General features: G+C 43.8%; 1 protein-coding gene across 1 annotated transcript in view; it reads right to left on the bottom strand.

Moving 5' to 3' along the window:
- ADAMTS12 (ADAM metallopeptidase with thrombospondin type 1 motif 12) overlaps positions 1-13,273 on the bottom strand; it is a 324,205-nt gene that overhangs the window by 120,642 nt on the left and 190,290 nt on the right. Inside the window, exons 11-12 of the mRNA XM_032763220.1 lie at positions 9,582-9,727; positions 8,320-8,489 (exon numbers count right to left, since the gene is read on the bottom strand). Coding sequence (XP_032619111.1) covers positions 8,320-8,489; positions 9,582-9,727 — 316 coding nt within the window. The remainder of the gene's footprint in view (positions 1-8,319; positions 8,490-9,581; positions 9,728-13,273) is intronic.

The raw sequence follows: 13,273 nt of genomic DNA on the forward strand, positions 1-13,273 counted from the left end.
TCACTGTTTACACTGGCACCCCAGCGCTGCAAGAGCAGCACTATAGTTGTTATTCCCCAGGCCGAGGTGGAGTACAGCCAGCGCTGTAGCCAGGGAGATACAGCGCTGTATGTGCCTTGCCAGTGTGGACGGGGAGTAAGTTACAGCGCTGTAAAGCCACCACCAGCGCTGTAACTCTCAAGTGTAGCCAAGCCCTTAGACTTCAGTGGATCTAGACCAATTTACATCAGCTGAGGATCAGGTCCAAGAAGCCTTGTGACATCAGCACCTTACTATTTCTTTATTTAGAATTTTGTTTTGTTTGGGATCATGCAGTAATTTGGAAGATAAGTAACTAGCGAACTGCCTCATCACCTCTCATCTGATTTTGCACACAAGTCATGAAAGAAATACATGAAATTATCCAGAGAATTGTGTTATAAACCACAGGAGAGCTGACAAACACTCTTGCTTAAGCAATGCATGCAGCAATGAATGCAGTTAAAGTTTCCTGAGTATTCCTTCACATAAAGGTTGTTGCTTGTAACTTTCTCAAAGTTACTTTTTTAGCTGCTGTCACAGCGCCTGGTATGTATGTGGCTTACAACTGAGAGGCCATCTCAGGTCAGACGGTCAGAAAACAGTCAGAAAACAAGGCAGACACCCCAAACAGGTGGCATATTCTATGATTAGATTTAACCAAACCAGCAACAAATAAGTGCTCCTGGATCTCTACACTAGCTTACTATGGAGCCACAGACAGTGCCCTCAGACATGCCTGCCTATACTACAACCCAGACAAACTGGACTTCTGTGATGAAAGGTTATTAAAACCAAAGATCACCACATATTAGGTACTTCCTTCCTCAAATGGCCAGTCATTTACCCCTGAGTCAATGGATGCTCAGGATCTCACACCGAAGACAACGCTGTCAGCCAATTTCTTTAGTAAATTAACTGAAGTTTTATTAGCTAAGAAAAAGAAATGAAAGTTATTTAGAGGTTAAAGCAGGTAAAATATGTTACAAGTGAATTTGAGTTTGTACATTCAAAATGATAGCAGGGATGTTAAATCTGCTAGTTTTCTGCAAGTCTCTGAGGATTGCCCAAATTGTTTTGGGGGACCTCAGTTCTTTTGTTCAACGTTTCCCCTGTCAGAATTCACCAGTCCAAAGATGGAGCAGGAAAGAGGTGGCCAGGAGCCCTTGTTCTCCCTCTTTTATATCTTGACCATTCTGGCTGGAAAAATCCTTGCTGTGTCATGGGGTCTGGTCAAGCAATTCACTGGCGTTTGTGCTTTGCCATCAGTTCTTCAGATGAGCTGCAAATTTTTGCTTGCAACTTCTGTGTACGTGTTGTTTCAGGTGTCTTCGGGAATGACATGCAGCAGCTCTCGTTTACAGTTCCTTTGTTATTCCTGAAGAGTAACCTATGGGTGTTTCTCAGATTCACAGCATGTATGAGTTACATACGTATACCAAAATTTCATGACTCCACACGCACAGTGTCGATATACATATTATAATGAGATAATAATACTCAGCAGATTATAACCTTTTCAGTGATACCTCCCAAGGCATATGCTGTACAAGATTTATCACAATTTTGTTAAAGTGGTGCCCATATTAAAGTAGATAATCATCTTCCCCCAACGCAAAACGAATGTAGGAATGGACACCACTGACGCTCCTGAATACACTTCAGGGTTCCTCCATTCTCAACAAGACATCATCAACTACATTTTCCTTTCCCTTGTTATGAACTTTGTCCATGTCAAACTCCTGCAAGGCTAAATGCCAATGGAGTAACCTTGATTTGGTTCCCTTAGCTTTGTGCAGCAAAATCAAAGGGGCATGGTCACATAATACAGTGAATTTTTTGTTACACAGATAGGGTTTAAGGTGTTTAACAGCCCAGACTCTGGTGTAGCATTCTTTCTCAATCATGGCATATCTTTGCTCAGTTGGGATCAGTTTTTCGCTTAAGTATGTAATGGGGTGTCTTTTACCCCCTTCTCCATCTTACATTAGTACAACACCCAAACCAATATTAGAAACACTCATACACAGCAGGAATGGTTTATTAAAATCAGGACTGACTAAAACAGGCTCCTTAGACAAAGCATCTTTTATATTTTGGAAGTCTCTCTCACCTTGTCCAGTTTTCCTTTTATAAGGTCTGTGATGGTGGTCACAACACCATTTAAAAACCTACAATAATATTTGGCCAAACCAATAAAGGATTGGACCTGCTTTTTTGTTTTAGGGGCAGACCAGCTTTTAACAGCTCTACTTTTAAGGTGTAATGGTGGACCAGCTCACTGCCCACCCATGTCCCAGATCAGATACCTCTGCAGTCCCCATTTTGCATTTGGAGACTTTAACAGTGAGGTTGGCTTCTTTTAGCCTTTGCAGCACAACACCTACATCAGGAGTGGGCAAACTATGGCCCGAGGGCCACATCTGACCCTCTAGATGTTTTAATCTGGCCCATGAGCTCCTGCCAGGGACTTGCCCCACTCCGCACAGCTCCTGGAAGCAGTGGTGTGTCCCACTTCTGGAACCTGTGCATAGGGGCAGCCAGGGGGCTCTGTACACTCCTCCTGCCCCAAGTGCTGTCCCTGCAGCTCCCATTGGCCAGAAACTGTGGCCAATGGGAGCTGCAGGGTGGCACCTGTGGACAGGGCAGCATGCAGAGCCACATGCCCACGCCACCACATAGGAGCTGGAGGGGGGATATGCTGCTGCTTCTGGGAGCTGCTTGAGGTAAGAGCTACCTGAAGCCTGCACCCCTGGCCCCCTCCCACACCCCAACCCCGGCCTTGATACTCTTCCCGCCCTCCAAAGCTCTCAGTCCTAGCCCTGAGCACCCTCCTGTACCCCCAACCCCTGATCCTCAGCCCCACCCCAGAGCCCACACCCCCATCTGGAGCCCTCACCCCCTCTGTACTCCAACCCTCTGCCCCAGTCCAGAGCCCTCCCCCCGACACACACCTTGAACTCCTCAGTTCTGGCCCCATCCCAGAGCCTGCACCCCCAGCCAGAGCCCTCACCTCTCCTGCACCCAACCCCCAATTTTGTGACCATTCATGGCCCGCCACACAATTTCCATACCCAGATGTGGCCCTTGGGCCAAAAAGTTTGCCCACCCCCATCTACATGGTGCATGGTGGTCTTGCCAGGCACTACGGAAAATGGCCAAATCATCTATATAGGCTCTAGCAAATGTTTGTAACCTATGCAGAGCCTCATTAATAAACTGCATAAAGATCACTCCAGAATTCATCAACTCAAAAGGCAAAACTTCAAATTCATACAGCCCAGATTCCACTAGGAAAGCGGATCTAAGGGAACTTGTAAATACCTACAAGTTATGAATTTTGCACTAACACCCCCCAATTGGTCCAATAAGTCCTCTATTTGGGGTATGGATCAGGCTGGGTGATGACATTTTTTCCTTATAATCCACCCAAAACTTCATGATTTTATCCCTTTTAGGTACCATAACAGGAGGGGAAACCCCCGGGCTTTCTGAGTCAGTGATTATTCCGATTTTTAGCATGCTTCCCACGTCTTCTTTCATCTGTCTCTGCAGTTCCCCCTTGGTCCGCAGGGTGAGTCCTATGGTCTAAATGGAATGCACAATCTTGTCAGTTAAACATGTGGCCATGTCTACACTAGTGAGCTTACAGCCGCATAGCTGTACTGATGCAGCTGCCCTACTGTAAGATTGCAACCGCTCTATGCTGACAGGAGAGAGCCTTCTGCTGACATAATAAAACCACCTCAATGAGCAGCAGTAGCTATGTCGGCGGGAGAAGCGCTGTGCACACTACTACTTATGTTGGTGAAACTTATGTTGCTCAGAGATGTGTTTTTTCACACCTCTGAGTGACATAAATTTTGCCGACATACATGGTAACGTAGACATGGCCTGAGAGACGAACAAAGCCAGCATTTCCTGCCTTTAGGATAGAGTTAAGCTTTCCCCAAACTCAATGCTCTCTAGTGGTGTTTCCTCCTTGCTTTCCCTGACCAAATCAATTAAGGGAGCAGACAATCTCTCTTCATTAGCACAGCAAATCATATTGACAGCTAACTCCCTTTCATGGTAAGTCTGCGACCTATTGCTGTGTACTGTCTGCATGGCTCCCCTGCCATTGGGCTTTCTGACATTATATGTAACCTCGTTTACTCTTTCAACTACTTCAAAGAGCCCTTTCCAGAAATCTTACATTTTGTTCTTCCTCAAGGAATTAGTAGGAGCACCATAGCTCCAATTTCGACCTTTCTTTCATATGTCTGTCACACCGAGCTTTCTGACTTTCCTTAAGATTCTCTTGCACCAAATCCACTAGAACTTGCAAATTTTCCTGAAACTGAGACTGTTCATTTTCCTCAGTACTGCCCTCCTAAGAATCACAAATTAAATTTAAGGGTCCTCTGACCTGCTTCCAATACAGGTGATCAAAGAGAGCAAAGCCAGTAGATTCTTGGGGCACACTTCTGTATGCATCGAGTAACAAGGGGAGCAACAGATCCCAGTTGTCCTCACGCCTGGATACATACATTCTAAGCATGGCTTTTAAAGCTCCATTGAATCTCTCCATGACCCCATTAGTTTCTGGGTGGTAGGATGCAGCGTTTATATGCTTCATCCCACATAACTACCACAATTTTTTAAAGACAACAGACATAAAATCTGTACCATGGTCTGATAAACTCTCTCTGGGAAAGCCTACTCTGCTGAAAATAGCAAATAGATCTGTAGCTACCATTTAAGTTTCAATATTAGACAATGGTGTAGCCTCGGGGTCCCCGGTAGCTAAATCTACCACCACCAGTATATATTTCTTTCCATTCCCGGAAGTCTAGAGAAAGGTCCCACAAAATCCACGGACACTCTGGCAAATGCCTCCCCAATAACAGATAAAAGGTTGTTAGGTGTGGGGTAGGGGCACTGCAGCCCCTTGGCGAAGTCTAGCTGACTGCCCTTAGGCTCAGGGCAGTCTGGCATAGAGGTCTGAATCAACAGGGTCGCCCTCCCTCACAGGGCTATGTGGCCTAGTGGCCAGAGTTAATAGTTCTGCCCTCTCTCATAGGCTTTTTTGGCCTAGCAACCAGACTCAGTATGGCTCCCCTCTCCCACAGGGCTGTGCGACCTAATGACCAGAGTCAATATGGCTCCCCTTTCACCCAGAACTGCGCAGCTTAGCAGCCAGAGTCAATGTAGATGCCCTCTCACACAGAGCTGTGCAGCCTAATGACTAGAGTCAGCATAGCTGCCCTACTTACCAGGGCTGTGTGGCCTACCAGCCAGAGTCAATACAGCTGCCCTCCTTACCAGGGCTGTGTCGCCTACCAGCCAGAGTCAATACAGCTGCCTTCTCTTGCTAGGTTCTCCAGCCTAGTGGCCAGAGTCAAAACAGCTGTCTTTCTTGGCAGGGCTGTGTGGCCTAATGGCCAGAAGGAGTGGGCTGCCACCAGAGGGATGGTGACCGGGGTAGAGGACCGGAACCCTCCATACTCCACCAGCTCCCAGACCAGGGCCTTGTCAGTGCCGAGCCTATTCACCACTGGATAAGCGGGGATCCGACCAAAGCACGGTAACTTATTGTTCGGTTCTACAAACGGACTGATGTCCAGTTCCCCTGGGCCACTTCCTACCGTGTCTTCCAGTGGCATGATCTCTGGATCTCCTAGGTCTCTGGCCTGTGAAGCTGCCAGTGGTTCCACCATCTTCTGGGTGCCCGCAGATAGATGGGAATCTGTCGAGTCCTGGCGGGTTTGGCCTCTGTGGTCTTGGGCTCCAGCAGCTCCCAGGCAGGAGCCTGCAGCATACATCCTCCCTCCTCAGCAGTCAGACCAGACGGACATGTGCTACTCTCTTTCATACTGCTGTTTCAGTTGGAGCATGCCCAGCAGGGGCGAGGGCGTGATGGCTTCCTCAGCCTACAGTGTGGTGTTAACTCCTCCTTGTCCAGTGCAGGGCAAATACACCCCATCACAGGCACCTTACAAAGTCCTTATGCTTCTGACACAAGTTTAGATCTTCTGCAATAACCCTTCACTGTCTGAAACATATGGGTCTAGTAAAAGTTTCCTTCAGCCTGTCACATGTTTTCTGTTCCTAGATGACCTGCAAATGGCCCATCATGAACTAACTGGAGCAAATCTCTCCTATATCTCTCAGGCACAACTGTTTGCTTGCAAACTTCACCAGGAAGCTGTCTTTTTCCAGACGGAGCTTCCCCAAATAATACTCCATTTTGAATAAATAAAACTGACCTTTCCTTCCCCAGAAGGAGTCTGATCCTGTGTAGCAATCCTGGTCTGTTCCAAAGTAATATCATTTGAATAAGCCGATATAAATTCTATCTATGTTTCACTTAAACCTGGAACAGTCTCCAGTAGGAAAGAATCCTCAGCTCCTTCCTCAGCTGGCAAGCTCAGGGGAATTCCCCTCCAACACCTTCACACCTCACTGACAGCAGGCAAAGTAGAGGAATCAGAACCATGGTAGTTATAACATTAACCTGATTGGACATAGTTACAATGTCATTACCTATCAAAATATCAGCAGGTAGCAATTCCTAATACCAATCACACTATAATCCTTAAAATTTTCCCACTCAGGTGGATTTTAGCCAGAGGCACAGTTATTGAAAACTCAGCCAAAGCTAGAAAATTTATACTTCTGCCAGGAAATTTATCTTTTATCACAAAACTTTCTTTAACCAAAGTAATATGAGATGCAGTATCACGCCACCCAGTACATTCAACTCCACTTACTTTTACACTCTTAATGAACTGTTCACTATCATCCCATGACTCGGCTCTAATATAATTTATAAGGCCATTTTCCTCTCCCACAATTTCCTCTGTGGCTAATGTGGTAGCATTAGCACTTACATTGGTAGCACTGGAACCCACGAAAGGTGTTGCGGGTGCAGGTTGTGAGGTGGTTTTAAGCCTTGAGCAATTTGACTTTATATGGCTAGGGATTCCACCCTCATGGCAAACAACTGGCTTCCCAGTAGGGTAAGAAGTTTTAAAGTCTGGGCTCCCTGGAGATTTTTTAACACAATTGGGGTTAGGTTTATTCTTAAATCCTTCCTCCCTTGTAAACTGGAGATTGCACCCCTCTTGAGCCCTTGACTCAACATACTCATCGTCAATTTCTGCTGCCATCAAAACCATGGAAGGTTTTTTGTCACAAATGGCTGCTTTGACATCATTGGTGACCACCCATAATAACTGCTATTGCATCACCAAATGTAACAGCTTATCAAAGCTGACATCACCACCCGCTCCTATTTTCTTACATAACTACGCAGTGTATGCACATATTCCACATGAGTTACATTGTTAGACTTTTAAAGATTTCTCAACTTTAAGCAATAAGACGCAGGGGTGATTTTAAACCTTTTCTTACATAGGAAATTGGGAATGTATGTAGTTTGTGTGTCAGGCCCTAAGTGCTTTGGATTTATTGACAGACTCTTTCATAAGATACCTATTACCCTTATTTTTCTTTGTTCAAACTGAAGAAACCACTTTGATAATGCTTTCCTGGACGACTGCCTGTTCCAACCTTATCTTCAGCAGTATATTTATGCGATGAGTGTGGCACTAGATGATATTTAAGAAGTTTATTCATAGCTGTCAAGCATTAAACACACAGTAAATTTGATGATAAATGCTACTGGCAGAAAGTACATCTAAAGTCAAAGCAAAGTGCCTTTGAGCGTAACGTCTCTAAACAGTTACTTGTTCCTTCACCTAAGAACAATAAACGTTGGTAATTCTTGCTGGATAGGCTTTGGAAGTCCAGCGCTAACTTTAGAGATAGCTCCTGATCACTAATTGCTTTTGAATTTTTCCAATTTCTACCTAGTTTTTTTTGCTTGTTCGAACTCCCCAGACCCAGTTCCCCACCTGCAGACTCCCTGCTGGTCGGCACTGAGCAGGAGAGGGTAACTGCACTTGATGGCTGCTGCAGCTGTGGAGTGGTGGAAAGAGATGGGCAGGGAGCCTGCCAAGACCATAGACTGCTGCAGTTACAGGACACTGGGAATGAGGTTGCATCTGGGAGTACCGGCCCCTCCTGAGCCACTCCGTCTGTGTGAGCCAGGCACCCCTTCTTCTCCCCATGCCCTTCCTTCCCTTAGTGCTGGACACCTCCTTGCTCGCTCTTCTCTGTGAGAAGGGGTGCTCCCTCCTCCCCTTCCCCCATTCATCACTGAGTGCTGGGCATCCCCTCCCTGCTGTATAGAGGTGTATAGAGGTAGAGGTGTATTTATCTGTAAGTGTTCTGAATTTGACTGTGTTAGCTCCTTACCTGTGTTATAAACTGGAATCCACTGGTAGAATTCATTCTTGTAGGGAACTGTGTCAAATTCACTGCATTGCATCTGACGAAAGGTTGGTGTGTCTCGTTGACATGGGAGAATGTTACACACGCGGTAGCGTTTCCTTTCTCCGGTGCAATACTTTCCTCCAAACTGTGGCCTACAAGTAAAGCATGAAGTTTTGGGTCTTTAGAGTCTGTATGAACGTTAGGTGTGGTTTATTTTAAATAGTACATTCATAACAAGATGCTGAACACTGAAGTCGAATGGGGACTTGACTTCTCAGTAACTTAGGGCAAGTCTACACTTAAAATGCTGCATCAGCACAGCTGCACCAATGCAAGTGTGCTGCTGTAGCATGATAATGAATCTGCTCCATGCCAACGGGAGAGCTCTCTCCCATCACAGTAGTTAATTCACCTTCCAAGAGGCAGTAGTTTTCCCACTGACATAGCGCTGTCTACACGGGGGGCTTGGTCAGTATAACTATATCACTCAGGGGTGTGGATTTTTCACACCCCTGAGTGACATTGCTATACTAATATATGTCTGCAGTGTAGACCAGACCTTAGGCACTTTGGAAAATCTGACATATAGTGTTATTTGTTTAAGACAGTAACATACAGATAGTTCATCATGAGCTCAACCATGACAGGAACTGATCACTCCTTGGAGTTAGGCACCTAACTACCTTTGAGGATCTGGGCCCTAAGTGTTTCTGTCCTTTTTGAAAATGAGACACAGGCAGTTTTTTAAAAAAATTGCCCTATACATACGTATTTTACTAGATTCTTAGAATCCATCACCAGGATCTCTGAGACTTCAAATGAAGCTGGTTTAGGATCAAATGTGACTTGTAAGTACTCATCAGCTCTCAGGAATAGGCCACTAATCTTTACCCTCAAATAGTTATTGAGGATATTGCAAATTATACAAAGTAGTATCATAAAAACAATGTTTCTGATGTTTGTACTAATCCTGCAGGTGAAGATTTTGTCTCTCTTGGGTGGAAGTAATTTCCATGGAAGGTAAGACAGACTGAGAAGCAACATGAAAATTGTAAAAGGCAAGGCCGGTGAATTCTAGACAGGGGTGTTTCTATGGGGAGAAGTGGATTCAATGGTTGCCTTGCTGCAATAGCTGTTAATAATATGGTGAGAAACAAAAGTGTTCCTATCCTCACAAATACCCATCAGACATCTCAAACACCTTGCACTACATAAAAAAGCATTGAAAGGTGCGCACAACTTACTCTGGGTTATTGCAGTGTCTTTCTGCGCTTTGAACTCCTGCCCCACATGTCCGTGTGCAATGGGACCAGGAGGACCATGTGCCCCATCCACCATTTATTATTTCTGGATTCTCTCCCACTCTAATGCACTCCGCATTGAAGCACCACTGAATAATAAAGAACAAGCAAACACAGAGGGTCAGAAAATTTTCAATGCAAAAAAAAAAAAAAAAAAGCAGACTGATGAATGCTTAAATTAAAACCTAGTCAGCTGTGTGTGCCGAAAATCATTTAAGCAGCTTTGATGACCTAGAACAGTGGTTCTCAACCAGGGGTACATAAACGCATCTAGATATTTGCCTTGTTTTACAACAAGCTACATAAAAATCACTAGTGAAGTCAGTACAAATTAAAATTTCATACAGACAATGACTTGTTTATAGTGCTCTATATACTATGCACTGAAACGTATGTGTAATATTTATATTCCACTATACATTTTATTTTATAATTATATAATACAATCAGAAAGTCGGCATTTTTTCAGTAATAGTGTGCTGTGACACTTTTGTATTTTTATGTCTGATTTTGTACGCACGTCATTTTTAAATGAGGTGAAACTTGGGGTATGCAAGACAAATCAGACTCCTGAAATGGGTACAATAGTTGGAAAGGTTGAGAACCACTGACTTAGAAGAGGTAAAATCCCCTCATCCTGTCATAGACTACATCAAGCAACATTTCCTCAGCAAAATTCTATTGACAACTGTTGGTCATGACTAAACGATTTGGCAGTTCCTTCAGACCTTAAACTCTATGACTCTCAATGTCATTCATATTTTGTATGCATCTATTGCCAAAAACATAGGCATCTTCCATCTGTATTCTGTTAGAGATGGAATGAAAAAGTCCTTCAGTTAGAGGCCTATGGTGATAGGTCACTGAAAGGAACTGTGTGATGAGATGAGATGGGTTCAAATTCAGAGGAGACATAAATGGTGGTGTAAGATACAAATGGTGCACATAAATGTAACATGGCACAGCTAACCAACAGAAGGTGCTATAGTAGGAAAAAAAACCAAAAGAGAATGTACAACATGTAAAATAAAGCAGCTCATCTCTTCCCACACACAAAGTCAAATTCTGATCTAAATTACACTAGTATAAATCCAGAGTAATCTCACTTAAGTTCTGCTTCATCCATTGTACATCCTGCATATAAATAACTGTCATGGGTTTTGGCATACACAGAATAATAAGTAGTAGAATCTATTTATCCAAAGGCTCAGAAAAACGTGTATGATATTATACTGTATTATTTAAGAAACAGTAAATGATCATGTATTTAAAGACCGTGGTTCAGATTTTCATCAGATGGAAGTCAGCATAATTCCACTGACTTTAACAGCCCTAAGCCAGTTTACACTAGCTGAAGATCTAATCCACTGCATCACAATGCGTATGCACGAGAGCAGACAGCTCAACTGTGCAAAATTAATATAGTCAACAGTTTTTTATGGACAGAAACAATCTTACACAGGTATCGTTAGTTCGAGTGTCAGAATCATATAAATAGAGCAGTAGTTAACTACCACCCTTTGCAGGTAAAACTAAGTTTTTAATATGTACCGCATGTATTTTCCCCCAAAAGCATTTTACAAATTTAAAATAATATATAGATTATCCTAGGATAATTTCATCTTCCACTGATAGGAAACCACCTCTGAGGTGACACAGAAGCAGAGTACCATATCCAAATGAAATCTCAGGGGGAATTTAAGTGGGCACAGGGCAATTACCTGAGCTGGAATTTGGCCATAACACTGTGGTTAACATAATTTTTCTTACAAAAAATGCCATGTTAACTTCAATGACCTCAGTCTTGGCTTTTCTAGTCTATTAGGGTCCCATAATTTGCTCATCACTTTACTACTTGAGTCCCTTCCAGTAGAGCATAAACATTGTGACTGACATCTATCACATGTTCACTCTTTCGCCCAGCGTTTGCAGGCCATCTCTGCCAGGCTTCTGGGGCACAGAGGAATCTCAGAGAGGAGCCACTGCAGCGCTAAGGTCCAGGTGGTTGAAACCAACAAACTCCCATATACCCGCTCCAGGGTGGGAGGATGAGGAGAAAAAATTACAAGTCACTGCTGCGCAAAAAGGAATCAGAATTAACGTTATATAACACAATGGTCAGGAGAAACTTGAGCTGCTGCCTCCTTACACTGCTGGAGGCAGAAAATCTGGTAGCCTGAACTGAAGAGCGGGGCTTAATCCTGGGGCCTCCAGCAACAACTTTGGAGCTCCTTCGAATCCCACAGGTGGGAGGTATTGCCCATTGGTGGTGACTGAGGAGATAGTCTGTGCAACAGAATTGACTTGAAATGAAGCAAACATAACTTCTCTTCAATTAAATTATAGCCAATATACAGCTCCTGTAGTTGCTTTATATAAGTAATTAAACAATAGAAAGTACTGTTACTGTATCTTTCAATCCCCTTTTATCTCTGTGAAGATGTCTAGCTAGTTCAGATTCAATATTTATTATCATAGCCTTAGTTTTTATTCTACAAGCCACTAAACTTAGTTGACAACTTGTTCCATGTGTTTACTATACTTTGATTTAAATAATCCAATGAATTCTAGGTTCTTTACAGATCTGAAAGATTTCCCCTGGTGTCCACCATAGAAAGACCACCCCCATCACAATAAACAATAGTCCCAGGACATATCTATATCCTCTCTCCTCCCCTCTCCTCAGCAGTGCTTCCCATCCATTTAGATTAGATCCTCAGCCTTCCCATTGAAAGTATCTGCATGAACCCACTATTCCTTCAACCCTTCCTTCTTTTCCCTAGGTCCTTTCCAAATCCCTGCTTGGGAAGAAAACTCTCTCTCCTGTTGTCACCTGCTCCAATCCACTACTATTCCAGCAATCATTAGCCCTGCACTGATTCATGCTGTTATGCTACCTTGACTTAGAGGCACCCGAGAGTGAATTTTGCCACTGGCAAATCACCATGCAGCACCAAGAAGCTGAGTCAGCATTTGGTTATTTTCCCTTGCCAATGGAGGCTTTTGCCCTACAGGGTATTTAGTGGTGCTTTGAAATGTAAATATCCCACCACACTGTTCACCACTTCCTCGGAGAAACTAATCGTCAGCTAAATAACTGAACATCATCTCACTGGGCAGGAAAACTTTCCTGGTACTCTGCTTTTAAACTCTCCCTTTCTTTCATTTCATTCCACTCCGCTTAGTTTAAATTGCAGTTTCATTCTATGAGTCCTAACGCTGAACTTCTGAACAAAAGTTTCCTGTTGAACCCATATTGTGAGCTAAGCTGTGGGGTCCTGCTTCCTCAAAACCGTTGACCTGCCTGAACAGTAACACCAGCTGGTCAAAACTGAATATCTTTCATGGAATGTGCTATGAGCAAGGGGACTATAAACTTTGAGGGCTTGTCTACACATGAAAGTTATTGCAGAATAAGGTAGGTTGCAAATGTAAAGTGGAATAACTATTTGGGAATAACAGTGTAGACAACCCCTTATGGGTAGTCTGAAGGGGCTGCCGGGGTAATGACCCACTTTGCCACAGAACCACAGTGCACTGACTTGTTCAGGCAATAAGACTTTAGTAATTGAGAGGAAATGGATTTATCTCATGAAATCCTGATTAAGGACATAATCCTGAGAGGACTGGAGCAC

The sequence above is a fragment of the Chelonoidis abingdonii genome, chromosome 6, assembly GCF_003597395.2.
Source record: "Chelonoidis abingdonii isolate Lonesome George chromosome 6, CheloAbing_2.0, whole genome shotgun sequence".
Lineage (NCBI taxonomy): Eukaryota > Metazoa > Chordata > Testudines > Testudinidae > Chelonoidis > Chelonoidis abingdonii.